General features: G+C 44.7%; 1 protein-coding gene across 1 annotated transcript; it reads right to left on the bottom strand.

Moving 5' to 3' along the window:
• Positions 1-5,486: 5,486 nt before the first annotated feature.
• Positions 5,487-16,773, bottom strand: LOC104079087 (cytochrome P450 3A21-like). Its single transcript, XM_009580983.1, has 13 exons — positions 16,703-16,773; positions 13,918-14,011; positions 13,435-13,487; positions 12,211-12,310; positions 11,500-11,613; positions 11,130-11,218; positions 9,942-10,090; positions 8,790-8,917; positions 8,036-8,120; positions 7,466-7,626; positions 6,799-7,025; positions 5,804-5,966; positions 5,487-5,585 (listed from the first exon to the last, which is right to left on the bottom strand). Exons 1-13 carry the CDS (start codon positions 16,771-16,773, stop codon positions 5,487-5,489), a joined length of 1,533 nt encoding a protein of 510 aa, XP_009579278.1.
• Between the last annotated feature and the right edge of the window lie 865 nt (positions 16,774-17,638).

Raw genomic sequence — 17,638 nt, 5'->3', positions numbered from 1 at the left:
AAGATGGCAGTGCTTTTGGTATTTAAATGTTGCTGGTAAAGAGCAGTTGTATACCTTGGTGGTGCAGAGCAGGTAAATGCACTATGCCACGACCTAGGTACTTCTCAGTCCAGACATTCCCCAGGTGGATACCAGACCTGGCATTGGAGAGTCTCTCCAAAGACAAAATAGATACCCCTCTGCCCTTTATGTGTGTATATATGCAGACATGTGTGTGTGTATATGTATCTACACATGCTTGCTAAGGCTGTAGTAGCACAAGCTGTCTGTGTTTGCTGCACATTCTGTTTCTTAGGGCAACATTTAGACTGAATTCCCTGAAAAAAAGACTATCTCGCTGAGTATTTCCAACACGCCTCACCCTTCTGGGCTTTCATTTCCTGACTGGCTTTTAATGTAATATAAAGAACAGAAATAATATCTTCCATTAAAACTTTATTAGGTAGCTCTTCCACTTAAGAGAGCTGTTTCACTTACTCCCAGCCAAATGAATTCCAGTCATTGAAAGCTAAACATGAAAATTCAGGAGGGGGAAGCAGAAGGCCACCTGCCGTCTTGAAAAGATGAGGAAAAACAAGAGTGGTGGGTTCAGTGACCTGTCTGAGAAGAGGCACACAGCTCAGTGGAGTCCTGGGCCTATCGTGACAGGACACGAGCACAACAGCCAGCATGGGAAACCCTTCATTTCTTGGCAAGGGGAATCTGCAAATGAATGTCCCCCACTTCCACGTCCTGCTGATTTCTACTGGAGTCTGTTATAATTATTGGGCGCATCAGACATCTGCTCGCTTCCATGGATGTTGCTAAGGCTGCTGGTGGGCTGATTGATGTGTGGTTACCACCAGAGAGCAGCCTGAGTGGCAGCAGCTGACCTTCTTAGGAGCATCTGTAGCGCTCCTCACCTTCCCTCTGGCTTTTGCTGTGACCTTTGGATACATATCGATCTCAGATTAGTGTTTGTTAACAATAAATACCCTAAAATTAGGATAGAACTAGACAAGTTCTGAAAAGGTTAGACAAGCTCGGGGCAAGTTAGTGCAAGACTCTGCTCACCATGCTGGCAGTTGGTCTGTGTGGTCTATTTTCCAAAAGTATTTTCCAGTCCTATCACCTACAATTCCAGTGCAAAACCAGTTGGACAGCCCCAGGATGGTGAGCTGTGGTGTGGCACCTGTGCCTTCTCAGCTGGGCTGCACAAAGCCTTGATATAGTCCAGGGGTTGGACTATAACTTATTTTTCTGGGCACTCTATGGTGCTTTGATGGAACTAGTATTTTGCCAAGAAAAGATGGGTAAATGCATCCAGCTGTACTGGACTGGCTTCAGTTCATGAGTGGCAGGCAAGGTTTTTTATTTTTCCTTGAACAGTATATTGTCCTCCATTTGCAAACTTCTGGCTACACAAATATATCAAAGTACACTTATACATTATACGTATGATACAGAAGCTGTAGGCCATGTAACAAAATAAATTTGTATGTAGACATCCTACCCAGCCATGTAGGAAAGCCCATAAAGAAAATCATTGATCATCAACTATGAACTGGTTAAATAAAAACTTTGATCCATATCATCCAAGGTATTTTGTGCATCTTTGCAACATCTTCAAGTGTTCAGCAACCAAAAAAGCTCTGAGGGGAAAATGAACTGTGTCATGGGTGATATAAAGCTGCATCAGTACCTATAAAGTGCCCTAGCAATACAAGAGAATTGAAGTAATGAACAGAAATGCTCAGTTAAAGCTTTTTCCATATTTTATGTTAATCATTAGGGTAGAGCTGAAATTAGCTTTAATTGATATTAAGGGTTGGAAAAATGAATCCTCTGGAGAATGAGTCTCTTTAACCTTTAATGATGCAGTAAATAAAATATCCTGTCAACATTTGTGCAATAGTAAGTGTTTTCAAAATTCCATATCTGTATGGTGAGCGATTTGATATGCCTAATTCTCTCCGTTGCAGCAGATAAAGGTGATATCGGTGTATAAATTCAGCTACAGGTTTTCCATGTTTCCAAGCTATCTGTCATACCCTGGTAATTCCCCGCTCTGGTTTGTTACTTCTAATAGGGAGGTGGAGAGAGGAGGGAGGGACTGTGAGAACTAAACAAATTCTGCATGCTGGCTTTTTCATTTGTGCACCTTCTGATGCCCGAGTATCGATAGAGAAACTGTGCCTCAGTAGAGGGTAAGGTAAAAGGAGCAACGCTGCCTATTCTTCCTTTCCGGTGAAATATGCCTGAAAATGTTTCATTTTTCACTTTAAAGGCAAGGTGGAATTGCAAAAGACTTCACTACTTTAGGGACACTTAGTTTGGTAATAGTCAGACCATTCTTCTATCTGTCAGGGCTCAGCCTGGTATTGAAACACCTAATAACTGACTTGGTGAAGCACACGAAATATTTCTGTGCTGCAAGCAGGAAACCTGTTTTTCATAAAATCCATTTGATCACCGCAATCAACTGGAAGTATTACATCATTTGGGCAAGTTGCTGTAACGTTGATGGTTACTCCGCTACAGTTAACTGAGAAACAGAAAACAAATCTCCCCACTTATAACCATTTTTGTCTTTCATCAGGACTGATACAATAACAGTTCTTGTATCAGGGGGTATATATCTCTTTTGGAAAGTTCCCAGCAAGCCTTTCTGTATTAAGGGGAATATATTTCTGCATACTTACAGAAGTCTTCCTGAGTGGTGCCAGTGTGTTACCAGGGTATGAGTCTGTTACGCTTGCACAGTGATTCGACAATAACTTCTCTGATGAGACACGGTTGTAAAATCTTTAAGAAAAGCATTTTTTTTTTTTAAATACTGATGTAACATTGATTTTTTTCATTCTTTTTTCCTTCTTACTTAGGGTTTGGAAGGATTTAGTGGAGGAAGTGTAACAGAAGTGTCCCCAAAATTAACTTCTACCTTATACTGTGTTTGGAAGCTCTTTCCTCTGAAAAAGACCCAACTCTCTTGGGACAATAAGATGTCCCAGGCCTGCCAAGGATGTGTTGAAACAGTTAAAGGTCTAGATAAAGTAAATATGTTTTATCAGCGAAAACAGTTGAAAGTCCAGTTAAGCAGTGATATGTCTGGTTTAAAGAGGAAACAGCCAAACCAGTGAAAACAAATCTGATGAATGCACAGCTACCAGGACCAGCAGATTCCTGGCCAAGTCACATCCATTTCAGAGGGATGGCCCACAAAGCAGAGCAAAGTGCTGGGAATGATGGAGGCAGCCCTTATAAGCAAAGTAATTTTATGGAGTTAAGACACAGAGGATCTAATTTTCTTCTAGAAGACTCATTACCATGATTTTGTTACACACTATTTATGGGCTGTTATGATAGTCCTGGCAGGTCATAATTGGCTGAAGCCAGAGAATTAGTCACATTTTTCACATTTGGAAGAATGATCTGTACAGTTACGTTAATGACTTCATTCCCAGAGGTGCCACGTGCTGGGCAGGGACTGCCTGTCTGGGGGTAGGGCTGGATTAACCCTTTCGGGTTCTAAGCACCATGCAAAGATGCTTGATTTTGTTCATGAGATACCAAAATGACTTTTCTTTGCTTCAAAGCAGCTGTTTGGCATGTAAGTGACTTGCTGCTTTCATGATGGCTTCCCCTTTCTTCCCCTTTCCTTGAATCTGGCGTTGGTTTTGCTGAGCACTATTTTTTTATGGGGAAAATGCATTTTTCAACTAGTCTGTCCATGCAGAGGCATTGCATTCTCCCCATCAGAGCTGCTCAGCATTACAGCAGTAAGACAGGCCCGGCTCTTCCACTGGTGGTTTTTAACCCCTGGTAAAAGATGAGCAACAGTTTAAGCTGAGGAAGGGCCCCCCTGGCAGCACTCCTAACTATGCCTTGCTGTGTACATAGCAAAACCCAAACAATTTCTCACAGATGATGAATCAGAAGGGAGCACTATAATTGTTTTATCTGCCTTTTGGGACAGCACAAGCTGCTTGCTCTTGAATTAGAGCCTGGTGGATGTTGCTGTATTTTCCTGAAAAATGGAGAGCTTTGATTTGGGGATTTCCAATGATCAGGAATGCACTGCATTGTTGGCTGGCTGCTCCCAAACCCCTTCATTGGTCTTGTTGTTAAAGAATGGACATGAGTTCTTGAATAAACTTGTACTATGTTGGATTGTAGCATTTGGGTCATGTTGCAGTTTTTTCTGCTAGACTAAAGGGAAAAGCATGTGGCCACGGGAGAAAATTATAGACCGTGATTTGGAAAATATTGCCTTGGAGTGAAGGATGCCGGGAGAAAGTTAAGGGGTGACTTGATCTGGTTTGCAGCTCTTCTAAAAACCTTTCCCATTTTACTAGCATCCTTCTTGGTTTGTAGGTGTCAGGACCAGCACAATATACTGGGGTTAACTGGCGTGTGAAATTTCAGATCCAGGAGAACCTCCCACCTGCTTTTTGATATTCCCTGTTTACATGGTCGGGGATGGCGTAAGTCCTTTGGCCACGCTGATGGCAGGACCAGCCCATAGGGTCCAAGCTGTAGACTGCTCTGGAGCAGTTCAAGAGCAAAGCAGCTCGCAGCAGGCTAACGTCGCACCACGGGCAATGTGTAAACCCCGTCCACGGCTCTGGGAGGCAAGGCTCGGCTACGAGCTGTGTCCAGACAATTTCCCCAGGAGCAGTGGCCCTCCTGCAGTGCTGTCACCTCCTGCGAGCTGCTCCTCTGCAATCCGTCCTCTGTCGCTCCAGCACGGAAGAGGGTTGGCCAGTGCTGAACTGAAGGCAACCTCTTAATCAAACTAAGAGGTGGCAGTTGGAGTGTTTGTAAAATACTGTACAAATGGGAGGGTTTGATCGCATTAAATGAAGGATCAGATTCATTAAATTAAGTGGAAAGCAATGTACATGGATAATTTCAAGGGTTGAGGCTGAATACGGTTTTTAAATAGGAAGTGATCAGCTGCTATACACAACACAGAGCAGCTCTCAAACATTTTTAATGACAGTATTTGTACACACTTTAGTTTAATTAACACATGGCACAAGAGAGGTTTGGTAACTAGGATGTAGTCTCACACCAGTCGTCTCAATTATAACACATGAAATTTCAAGCATCAGTACACCAAGAACAACGTCACCCGTCCCTGCCCAGCAAGGTCTGGCGATTTGAATTTCCATCACACCTTGTTTCTCTTGGATGCGACAGTAATTCCTTCTCTCCAGATGGAGAAGTCCCCTTAGAAGTAAGTGGATGATCAGCTTCTCATTTGGATTTATTTCTTGTTTTCTGCAATCAAAATTAAGGGGACTGTGTATTGTCACTGCCCAGTGATCCACATTACATTTCTGACAGCTATGTTTATTAGTAAATATGTAGTAATTGCTTCCAGAATTAACTGGAGCTGCTCTTCTGTGTCTGTACGTGTAGGAGAGATTTCCTGCGACGTGTGATGCCTTTGTTAGCACAGCACTCATTAGGCGCTGGAGAACTGTTGCAGACACGGCTGGGTTTTACGCCTCTGCAGGTGCGGTGTTGGTCCGGGGGACTAACTTCAGAATAATCTGTTTCTCTGGTCTTAAGATAGCCCGTGGACTCAGCTTGAGAGGGATCTGCAACAATAAGAGGAAAAACACACCTGGAGATAGACGAATTAAATAAGTAGAGATTAAAGGAAAGAAACTTGGCCACGGTTTGGACATAACTTGAGCCGTAGTGCCCGAAGTGCACCTCCCCTGAAAGTGCAAAGCATCTGGTGTTAGCACCCACGGTCAGAAACCAGGCACCCGGCTCTTCGCGTGCGAGTTTCAAAAAGTAATGTGCTCCTCACCTGAGTTTCTTTGCAGGTCTGGAAGGTGAAATGTTGTAATAGGATGGTGATGGCAACTTTCAGAATCAGGAGAGCAAACCGCATCGCGATGCAGTTCCTGGGACCAGCTCCAAAGGGCAGGTACGTATACGGGTCTATAGCCTCTTTGTTTTCCTTACTGAACCTGGAAAATGACATGGTTGGGGAAAAAAATGAAGGCAGCAAAAACCCAAAAAGCTACGTATCTGTATTACTTATCCAGAGATCTCTTGCTGGTGCCCTACAGAGACTTGTTCGGCTTTTTGCTAAGGTATCTCAGCATACCCCAGCAATCGAGTGCTGCGTCGGAGCCCTCACCCAGGATGGGGTGGGATCCCACTTCAGCATTTAGTTTAATTCTGTCCATCCAGAGTAGAAGAAGATAGGAGCAATGTGAAAATCTACACACGCTCCCAAAATGACTGATATTTTCTATCTGTTGTATTTAGCGAGAGAGAAACCAGGGGTTGTCTGTTAGGAGCAGCCTATGGCTTCAGTCTTGCTGGGAATGAGAAGTTGATACCAATTATAAAAATAACCAACTAGAGAAAAGTTATCAATTCCTTGAAAACAAAGAGGAAAGGCAACTCCGGAAGGATCAACTCTGGTATATTGTGTAGCAAAGGCTGTGTGATGGCAAGAGGTTCAGCAATGAAGATATACAGAAAGATGGCTAGCAATTACAAAAAACTCGCCATCTACCCACTCTGTCAGCAAGCCTAAAAACTGCGTACAAGATGTTGAAGATATCAGTGTTATTCTCCCAACGAGATTACGTTATTTGAAACCCTGCTTTAAGCGCAAAGCTCATTTTCTTCTTAAAATGACATTCCCATGAGCCTGCAATTTCTCATCGGTATTGTTTGTAACAAGATAGGAAGAACACCATTAGGAAGCTAATCAGAGATTAATTACTTAATTACTATGTGAGGAAAAAGCAGCATGATATTTCTTCCCTTTCATTGTGTTTTTTGTACCTTTCTGGTCTGAACTCTTCTGGGTTTGGCCAGTACTCGGGGTTGTGGTGCAGGATATAGGATGGGATCATAACAATGCTTCCTTTGGGAATGGTCACTCCATTTATTTCTACGTCTTTCTTGCAGGCTCTCTCAAGCCGTCCTCCAAGGGGGAAGAGCCGAAGGGTTTCATTCACTACCATGTCAAGATACTCCAATTGCATCATTGCTTCATATGTGAGAGGAGCCTGTAGGACGACAGGAGAAAGGTGACCAGGTATGTTGGCATGAGGACAGGATTGTCCCAAAACGACTGCTGAGACCAGAGCGTCCCCAACCCCTGCTGCCCCAACTTACGACTCAGACTCTCTGAAGGACAAAATGCAAGGTAGAAATTGCATAATTGGTTTCATTTTCCACCCCTGAGTGATGGAAATGCCTGGAAATCCACATCCACTTGTGTATGGGTGCGGAATATGGCAAATAAGTTGGTGCAATGGGGTGGCCTGTAAGGTTTCAGCTGCCAAAATAAAATTGCTACAGGGCTGAGTTGTCTCAGTGTCTCTTTAGACCTGTTGGAAGATCCCAGGAGGAGGGTGTTTAGGAGCTAAAGATTTCTCATTGTCTTGACTGAACAAGGAGGACAGCAGGGTCAGAGGGATTTCACCATCACTCAAGGTCCCCTTACCTTGTTGGGTAAAACGGTGTTGATTTCCTCCAGCAGTTTTTGCTGCACGTCGGGATGCGTGGCCAGTTCATACGCCAGGAAACAAAGCGTGTTTCTGGTGGTCTCATAGCCAGCAAAAATAAATATGAATGCTTGCAACAGGATCTCTGAGTCGGTCAGGGCTGTGAGAAGAGAGGACATGGAGAGATGAGCAAAACTGGTGTTGGCTGATGGTCTCAGCAAGGAACAGGTAGCAATGGGTGGGGTTGAGGCAGGTTTGTTGTGGTTGTTTTCTGATAACACATTTACAGCTACTCTGCCATCTGTCTGGAAAAAGTCATTTGATAGAGGAGCCAGATGATTTCCCGGGTATAAATGATTGACACAGCAGTCCTAATCCCTGGCAAAGGACCTGAGGGATTCCCCTTAGCCCCAGTGCTGGCAACGAGGGACAGAGACTTCTGCCTGGAGCTGGTCAATGGAGATGGTGGTGACCCTTTGAGCCTTTGTCTGGGAAACAGCTCCCCATATTCTCCTCGCTCCCACAGCCCCTGTTCCCGTGATGAATATTGAATATTAGGATGTTGTTACCTTTATTTGAGTGATTTCCTTCGTTGCTCCTGTGATTGGTTGAGTTCTGGGATTCAATCATCAGCTGCAGAAAATCTACTCTGCCCTGAGAAGAAAAGCAGGAGAATTTCTTTGGTGACAGGCCCTTCGGGGGGCTCAGATAAGCAGATTTCATAGCCTAAGCACAATTCATAAACTGAAAGTGTCCCCAAAATGCACATGACTTGTTGTGAAACGCACCACTTGCATTTTATTTTGGAAACCTATCTGTCCTTTTCATGAAGCCATTGGTGGGAGAGCAGTGTCTCGAGTGAATTTCAGGAAAGGCATCCAAACTCTAAAAGGAAGAATTTTGCCAGGAAGCAGCTTCAATTTTTGAAAAGTGAGAGGGGAAGGTGCAACCCTGAAAGGTGATACTGCTGCTCTTGTGCTGCTTACTCTGCTCTCTCTTATCCTCAGCCTAATCTTCTTCAAGGAGTCTCTTACTTTGTTGACTTATTACAAGTTTTGCAAACCCAAGCTTAACGTAATTCTGCTGAGCCTTTATCTGGATTTAGCTTCAGATCATGGATGTACAAAGTCCACTTGCTTCTCTGCCAGGGCTGGTGAGGTAAGGCTTTTCTGGCAGTGTTAAAATCAAGTGTTTACACTTAAGTAGATTCAGGGGTTTGTTGAGTCATTGTACTTTGGCTTCAGCTTTGATATCATCACCCTAATTATATTTCACTTAAGTGTATTTTCTGCCACAATTGCTAGCAAATTCATGCTTGCTTACCTTGTGAGTCTCCTTTTCACGATCCTGCTTAATTTTGGAGATGGATTTCTTGAAGAACTCCAGAGTCTCATTGTGGCCGAAGCTTTCATTCATCTTGACAAACAGAGGAACAATGAATGGACATACATCTGAAAAACAAATTGAGAATAAAATCGCACACTGTAAACAAACTCCACCTCATATAAGATAGCTATGGGTGCTACTGAGGAAGTAATGATGTCACTGAGAAATTATTTCCTCTCTTGATTTCTTTACCTGGGCAAAGCCTGGGCTTTGCCTTTTTCCCCTCTTTCTTTCTTGGGATAGTTTGTCTTGATGTAACCCTCTCCCAAGTTCCTGTCAACTGGGCACACCTGAGCTGGGTATAATCTTTGCTTTAAGAGATGACCAAAGCATATGCCACCTTCTTTTTCTAGGGACAGGTTACTTCTGTGCATTGTACAGCACTATGACAGGAATGTGGCTCAGAAGAGAAATACTGCAAATTCTTTTTTCAGGCTGAGCTATTCACTGCCATGCTATGCTCATGCAAATATTTTCAAGTCCCCTTCAGAGCTTTTCCTTCATTATAGAAACTGGATCTTGAGCTTGTGTATAGATTCCTAAAATATACAGCACCAGAACCTCCTCTATGCACAGATCACAACTTTCCCTGTGTTTTAGCAAGGTATCTAATCTGGATTTTAAGGTTGCAAGTGATTTAAGGTCCATCTCCATCACCACCACTGTAAGCTATTGCACTGCTAGGAAATTGCATCTAATTACAGTCCCCACTCAGCACTCTCTTCCAGAAAATGCATTTCAGATAGCACTATGCTCCTCAAGCCTCACAGCTGAACTTGGTTTTCAACCCTCGAGCCATTTTCCAGCACTTGGATATTGGCTGGGATCCTCATATGTTTCTTGCATTGTGGATGCAAAAGGTAGAGGAAGTTTTTACCCATCTCCTTCCCAGAGTTTTAACATGAAGCCAACAATGAGGAAACGATGAGACAAGAGCCATTAGGACTTCCATCCTAGCTAGTGAAGTTATCTAAGCAATAGTTGATTGGCTAATGTATAGGATGCACGAGTCTCTGATACACTTGCTAAAATCCCGCTTCAGTAGTATTCTGACACCAGAATGAAGTTTTCGGCAAAAAAGTCATTTACATGTCAAGAGGAAGATCGGGTGAAACAAGTCATACTTGGCCATCTTCTCTATCTCTTTGACAAAGGGGTCTTTGGGGTTGTTCATGGAGTCGATGTTCACGCCAAACAAAGTGCTGGTGACGACATCCATACTGTAGCTTCCAAAGATGCTGAGGAAAGATGGAAAAGATAGACTGTGGTTAAATATTTGGACCGAGTGGATATGTTTTTTCCTAATGCCTATGTGATATTCAAATATAAATTATTATAAGACCTCCTGCCCTGCTTTTGAAAAGGAAATTCGATAGATGGTAACTGAAAAGCACTTGTAGTGAAAGGGATAGATTTTTAGAGAGCTTTGGTTTCAAGCCTGCATGGGTTTTGAAATCGGACAGCTTTTCTGAGGATTTTAAAACAGCATGTAGCTACCTGAAGGGGTTAGTGCAAGGACAGCATGTGGCTCTCGAGCTTGTTAGCTTCTTGGGGAGGGGTGGTAACAGACCTTGCTTCGAACATGCCAGGAAAATGGTCTTGTTCAACCCAGCACAGCCCTATAATATTACAAACTGTCCAAGCCCTCTCCTTATGGGGTTTTTGGTAGGGGGGAGAGCTTTGCTGGTGTGTGACTACTGGTGTGCAGCTGCCCCTTCTGCATCTGTGCTTTGAAATCGGGGGTGAAGTGAAATACAGAGGTTTTGTTCCAGAGCCCATATGGAGGGCACAGATGAGGAGACACACCCAGGGCCACACTACAGCCTCCCTTCCCACTCCCCTCAGCAATGGGGCAAGTGATGGACGAGCATCCCACAGTGCTGTGTGTGGGGCAGAGAGGCCAGCAACTCCAGTGTCCTGCGGTATAAGAAGATGGTGCACAGAGATCCTGAGTATATGCAGGGAAAAATGGGGTTTCCTGGTGGATTTGGGGTTATTTTGTATCTGTGGATTCACAAAGCTGTGCTGGAGCATTTTCCTCTCTATTTAATTCCCTTTAGAAGACTTCTCTCTGGGTCTCTGCCTCTAGGAAGTTTCACTAACATCCCAGCTTAAATTTTCCCTTTCAAATTTCCAGCCAGGCTTTCAGCTAGCCCTATCCCTCCTTTTGGAGGTCTGGTTTACCCAGCAAGTGATCTGTGTTGCCAGTAACGAATGAACCGCAGCACTTGCCAACAAGGTTTACTGCTTAGCCTGCTGCTCCTAGCAGCTACTTACTCCTTTAGAGATAGAGCGTTGTCCTTTTCCACTCGCTTTTGAACATTTTTCACCAAAACTTCCCCATAGTGCTTCATTATAGGGAACATCTTTAACACAAACCAGAGATGATCACTTAAGTATAGTACATTTTACTCCTTTAAGACAGGCTTATGAAGACTACAGGGAGTATCATGAACATTTACAAATAAGATCTTTCTGCTAAGGTTTTATTTTAAGCCTTTTTCGTTTTAAATTAGGCATAAATTAAACAGGCCAGCTTAGTTGCCAGGCTCTGACTAAAGAAATCGGACCCCTGTGACAATCTCAGCCTGAAAACACTGTCTACTGGCTTTCTGATGTAGTTTGTACCTGGTCCTCTGTGTTTTACCTCCTTTAGTTTCCCACTGGTGAAGACTGGAGAGAGCACAGTACGAATCCTTTTCCACTGTTCGTCTTCGGCTAGTGAGACAGCGTTTTTCATCTCCCCTGCTATATCTAAACGCTAGAGAGGAAAAGGCAAGGCGTTAACCCCAGAAAAGATAGTGGCTTCCTTGCAAGGATGGGAATGTAGCATGCAAGTCCCTGCCCAGGTTATTCAGGGGCATTACTGCTGGCAGCAGGCGAAGGCCTTACAAACAGCCTCTCTCAAGACACGCATACATAAATATCCCCTTTCCTGCAGTAAACCAGCTGTGAGATGCCATTTCCATACCCAGAACAAGTAACCCAACAAGCCCAACACTCGTATGTGTGTACCCATGCCTAGCCATGCCACCCAGAGCCTGCATCCCAGCTGTGGCACACGTGCTAGCTGGACCCTTACAGGTTGCTGCATGCTCTCGCAGACTCAAATTCATCCATATGTATATATAAGTGTGAGAGCAGAATTTGTCGGATACGCAGGCAAACGGCTTCCTCTGCCAGCCTGGGTGCACAGTCCCCAGACTATAAGGCAGGGGAACAGTGACATACAGTGGCCATTTACAGTAATCCCTATAGTGCAGTCGCTCATCCCCTATGGGAACCCTGCTACGTGCTTGTCTCCTCCTGTACTTCGTTTTTTGGACTCTGTGGTACATCACAATGCTTCTGCTTTTACCCTCCGGTTGGTAAAGGTGGAGAAACACTCTTTAACCAGCACACATTTAATGATCTGGGGGTCCATGACAGCCACCACAGGCTGCCTGCCATCGTAAATCCTGGTGGGAGGAGAAGAGGAGACAAATTAACAACCCCAGGTAGTTGAAGTGCAAGGCTTGACTGATGCCTGTGAAACAAAACATGTTAAACAAATGCTCCTCCATCACCAGCCTTGCTGTTCTGTAGATGCCTAAGTACAGAAACGTAGAAAGTAGAGATGGAAAAGAACTCCCAGGCCTTTTCCCATCTGGTTTTGTAAATGATAAAGGGGGCTAAACACCTTCCAAATTCACTGGGAAATGAGCAGGGCTCAGTCCCTCAAAGGACCAGATAGGAAATGAAGCATCTTCACTTTCTCCCCTGACTCTCTGTGTTTTTCCAGGCACTTAAACACATTACAGTATTAGAAGGAAACTTGTTCGACCCCTTTCAGGCTCTCGAATTGGGTGTCTGGAGACTTGGGCTGACAGCACTGAAATATCCTTGGAGATCAAACTCAATCCTTGTTTTTGTCTTTTTAAGCTGCCAGTTCTGAATGCTTTCCTTGAACAGATGCAGATTAAGCAGATTTATGCATTTTCCCCATTTCTGTAACGATATCTTTTCCAGACTCTATTTTTTAAAGTTGCTATGGGGACCAATGGATGCATTATAGAGGATATGCAAGTTTGTAGCCCAAGTTATAACAGCAGCGATAAAAGCCATAGGAGGTGTCCAGAGCAGGGCAGCGATAGCTGCACTAGCTCCCACCGCAGCAGGTGAGGATCAGCAGCACGAGGCAGTTGGCAGACTTTGGATCTTCACTCAGTATTGGGAGTCACTCACAATCCTCTGCTGTTGGTAAACCAGAGGAACCCGATCTCCCAGTTCCAGATTGTCCCTGAAGTAAATAGTAGTTTTGCTGCTGATTTTCTTAGGAGCAGGTGAGGGCCCTTTGTTATCAGCTTTAAAACAGCTTTCATAGTATAGGTCAAAGCAATTTCCATATAGCATGAGAGTGGCACAGCCCTGCAGTCGTCAGGCTTTAATGTAAGCCACCACCAAACCAACCCTATCGTTGCTGTACTTATCGTGCTGGGACCGTCAGGGCTGCAGGTAGAGAAAAGGGAGCTTTCCTACTGAATTCTCCCCTTTGTATGGATTCTAGTTTTACCTTAAGAAGAGATCAGTGCTTCATACTCACCCCCAGACTTTCCCATACTTCTGGAAACATTCATTGTCAAACTTCAAGAAACCCTGTGGAAAGCAATTTAAAAATGATCTAAGAGAGGATGCAGCGGCGGGGATGATGTTGGAGATGACAGATTGGGAGGAATATCTGTAAACTGATGCTCAGAGCTGCCTTCTGAGTTCTCCTCCTCTCCAAAAACATCATGAAGGACAGCATAAATGTACATCATGCTTGTGAATGAGCTGTTTGCCAGGATGCCGGCAAAGGGCAGCTGTAAATCAGCCACCCACGAGTGCTTGTTTGGAGATGTTGTAAAGGCAAGGCCCCGTGGTCTGCGTTACTGAGCCCTTATCCCGCGCTGGCCTTTGCACAACCTGTGCGTTAGAGCGGAGCTTGGCATTTGGAGATAACTTATCATCGCCCTGTATCTGTTGAGCTACAGCTGTATGAGCAAAGGCGGATATTTCTGGAGCAAGGAAGGCGTCAGTCACTTACTTTGCGATATTCCAGGCACGTCCCAAGGAAAGGCAGAGGCCTTGGCCCGGGAATACCCAACTTCTTGAACAAACCAAATGGCCAGGTCCCATATCTGTAGGACAGAAAAGACAACCGAGTGCTACATCACCGTGGCATCAGAGCTGCGAGCTCTCCTAAACCTGGAGACTGCAGCAACGTTCCTTTGGCTCTAAGTAGAGGAGGTTGAACCAGGAGCTGGAAAAAAGTGGCCCAAAAGAAAATTGTCCTGTAAAAACTACTTAATAAACATGGTAAAGCTCACTGCTGCCACACAGAGCTTCAGAGAGATCACTTAGATGTAAAAGCAGCTGTCTCTTAATGGCATAGGTGCTCTGGTGGAAACAGGACCTTAAAGCCTTTAGCAAAAGTCAACCAAAGGAGAGGCAGAAAAGGGAGCTGGAAGAAGAAACACCGAGCTTACACGTTTTTACTGAAGAGAAATCAAAGCAGTGCCAGAAGTGATGTCCCAAACAGGGCTTTTGTCAAGCTGCACTTTAATTTCATTTATTGTTCTCCCTCCCCTTAGCCCGGCGTTAGCTCAGTGGTGCGTCAGGAAGTCTTGTCGCGATGGTTTTCTCTTTAGATTTTATTGACAGCTTTGCAGATTTCTTTCCTCTGAAGCACCCTTTTTGGCAGCTGTAAAGTTATTACTTCTACCTCGGGGCCTTCTGTTTCTCAACAAGGGCCTGGGCTGCAGCCCTTTGAAGCTTGTCTTTGGCTGTGTTGAAAGAGCTCCTCAAAATATTTGGTTTTAGTTAGTAGCTGCAGCTTCCCAAGTGAGCGGGTCATTGCAGAAGGGATGTAAAACTGCAAAGGTTTGGCAGAGGGATGTTATCAGAGATCCTCTTTGGGCCACGGGGCAGCAGCCGCTCAGCCAGCATCTTGGGGATGCTTTCCTGAAAAGCCAGAGTCTAGGCAGAGACTTAGGGGGGTTTCCCTTGCAATTAGTAATACTTTCCTAAATCTGGGGGACCCCAACTGAGATCAGTCCCCCCAGCATGGGTTTTGCCAGAGCACAAAAGCGGACCTTATCTTATGGTCTGAACAGAGCAGGCAAAAACCAGGGAACGGGGTGTTTTCCAGGTGCAGAAAGGTTTCACGGAGCTCAGTTTGTCAACCTTTTCTGTCAAAGGTTAATTCAGTACTAGGTACAAAATGTTTCTGGGCAGCCGGGGCTGTGGGAGGACCAGGAAACGCCAGGCTGGGCTGGTTACAAAGCCAGAAACACTATAGGAACATAGGCTAGGCTTAATCTGTTTGAAACATGGCCAGGAAAACGCAGTCTAATGTTCTTACAACTAAAATGTGACATGGTTTTCTGCAGGCTGAGAAGGACCATTCAGTGTAAAGCCAGAGAATAATCATTACTTCTTACCATGGATGTGAACCAGAAAAGCCTGATATTCCTTCATGTGTGAACTGGGACAGCGTTGCCCCAGATGGACAAGAAGCATCTGAACAACCTCCCTGTGCTAACAGGCAGTGAAATTTCTATTTTAGCTCAGATATCAGAGCACAAAGATCTGGGCTTCATCCCTTTTGCCACAACAAAATTGCAAGTGGCTGCAGAAGGTGGGAGTCTGATAACCAGCAATCTTAGATGGCCACAGAGTTACTGAAATACAAGGGTTTGGGTCAATAATGAGGGTGGGGTTTTGTTTGGGGTTTGTTTTTTTGTTTTTTTTTTTTGAAGAGCCTGCCCCAAACAGGCTTTTGAGTGATCCGAATCACAGGAAAGGGTCTGGAAAACAGGGCTAAAAGTTTCAGAGCTTACTGAACTGCCATGGTTGGAGCATTGCCAGGGCAGGCAAATGGATTGTGCTCATGTGCACCACATTAATCATTAAGGTTTATGGCTAGCAACACGCTGTCTCTGCCTAAGGGCTTGTCAACACTACAAAGTTTGTCAGTCCGGCCTTGTTGGCAGGGGCTGCCAGTGGAGACACTGTATGTCCCAGCAGAAGGGGGGTTTCAGCCAGCCCTGCTACATTGCAGCGCCGAACAGCATCAGCAAAGCGGACAAAAGCATTTTCTCATTAGCACGGCTCCTCTGAAGCAGCGGGGTACACTTCTGCCTGATGGAGTCTATCCAGAAAGCCAAGAGCAGAGAGCTGACCTTGCTCTGGGCTTCATTTCTTCTCCCAGCAAGGGTGGGCTGTGGGGACGGGCATGGGACGCTGTCCCTGCAGGCGTGTGGCAAATCTAACTTCTGCAAAGTGTCCCTCCTGGTCCAGGTGCCCATGCATGGAGCATCTTACCTGAGCACTACGGAAGGAGTCAGAAAGAGCAGGAACTGATCCTATGAATGCTCTTTTTCTGGTGCCTTTCTGCTGCTCTCCATCTTTGCAGGTCGTGCAGTAGGGTCATCTACTGCCTGCTCCCCTCCATAGGGCAACCTCAGTCAGGAGGCACAGCCTTCCTTACGCTGTACTTCTGTGGAAAATAACCGAACGGATCACGATCCTCACTGAAGCCAGCACCCTGCTGGTGACAAATGCCTGGCACCATTATTGATTGATTATTGCTTTGATGCTTAGCAGCAAGGTCGTAACAGTGCACGGGAACACTCCAAGCCTTGGAGAAAGATTACACGTCTGTATGGTCTTTAGACTCCTCTGCTACTTCCCAGAGCTTCGTTAGAGGCTGGAATCTGGAAATCACACCTACCTGTTTGCTGTTCGGCAGACTAGTTGCATGAAAATGAACAATGGCATGAACAGGAAAATGGCATGAGCAAAGGACCAACAAAGAATATTTTACTCACACTATCAGGAGGGCTACAAAAATAAGTGAAAGCGCCCATGTCTCCATAGAGAAGGTGGGAAGAAGATTCATTTTGGTTCTTCTCTGGTTGGTTTTGCGTTATGTCTTGATGTGTTTGTCCCAGGTCTGTGGGAAATAGGAGAGTTTCACAGTGTGCAATCTTTTGTGTCCCATCATATGACTTAGGGGCTGTCCTTCTGTCACGAAGGAGGAGGAGTGGAAGGCAACGGTAGCAAAGTATGCTAATCTGAAAAACACGATTCACGGGACAGATAAATGCCTGGCTGAACTGTCTAAAGTTCACACTATTTGATGTATACATTGTCAGGCATTTCAGCTAGTTTCTCTGTTGTAATAGTAAGTAATAACTGACTTCTTATTGAGTAATGCTTCTGGGCTCCTCCACCAAAATAAATAAAACCAAGTTACAATGAAAAGGTAAATCCCAAAGCAGGTGTCAGAGTTGGTTTACAAAATGGAAAGAGAAGTGAAAAGGTTATTTGTATATCGTATGACAAGATCTTTTCTGGCAGCTGAATTAACTTTGGCAAAATTTAAGATTTTGTTTAAAATATTTTTCTTTCTGTGTTGTGAAGAGCAAGCGCTGCCTGCTTCTGCCTGTGGTGGCTCAGAAGCAGCTTCTAACAAAGGCAAGAATTTGCCCCCTATAAAGGCTTTAGAAGTCCACCTTGTTTGCTGGCTTGTGGCCAGGCATTTTGTAAGAGCAATACTGTCATTCCACAACTGGAAGCAGTTAAAGTACCATCATTTCTAAAACACCAGCTCATGGCTCACAAATAAAAACAGCACCCACCATTCTGCAGCGGCTGGCAAAAAGACACAAGCAAAGGGAAAACACAAATTCTGTACTGGTTCTCCTGTAAAGATGGTGCAGAAAAGTGATAGCATCCTAGAGGTATGGACGTGCTAAGAGAAG

Source organism: Fulmarus glacialis, unplaced genomic scaffold (genome assembly GCF_000690835.1).
Source record: "Fulmarus glacialis isolate BGI_N327 unplaced genomic scaffold, ASM69083v1 scaffold2547, whole genome shotgun sequence".
Lineage (NCBI taxonomy): Eukaryota > Metazoa > Chordata > Aves > Procellariiformes > Procellariidae > Fulmarus > Fulmarus glacialis.
Note: the sequence above shows the minus strand (reverse complement) of the source record. Positions and strands in the feature narration are given on the sequence as shown.

What these genes read in the sequence shown, in the direction of transcription:
- LOC104079087 (XM_009580983.1), bottom strand. Translation starts at nt 16,773, where the DNA reads ATGAATCTTCTTCCCACCTTCTCTATGGAGACATGGGCGCTTTCACTT. An exon ending in TTTGTAGCCCTCCTGATAGT is followed by an intron (nt 14,012 to 16,702) that starts GTGAGTAAAATA and finishes TCTGTCCTACAG; the next exon opens with ATATGGGACCTGGCCATTTG. An exon ending in CCACCTTTACCAACCGGAGG is followed by an intron (nt 11,614 to 12,210) that starts GTAAAAGCAGAA and finishes TTTCCTCTCTAG; the next exon opens with CGTTTAGATATAGCAGGGGA.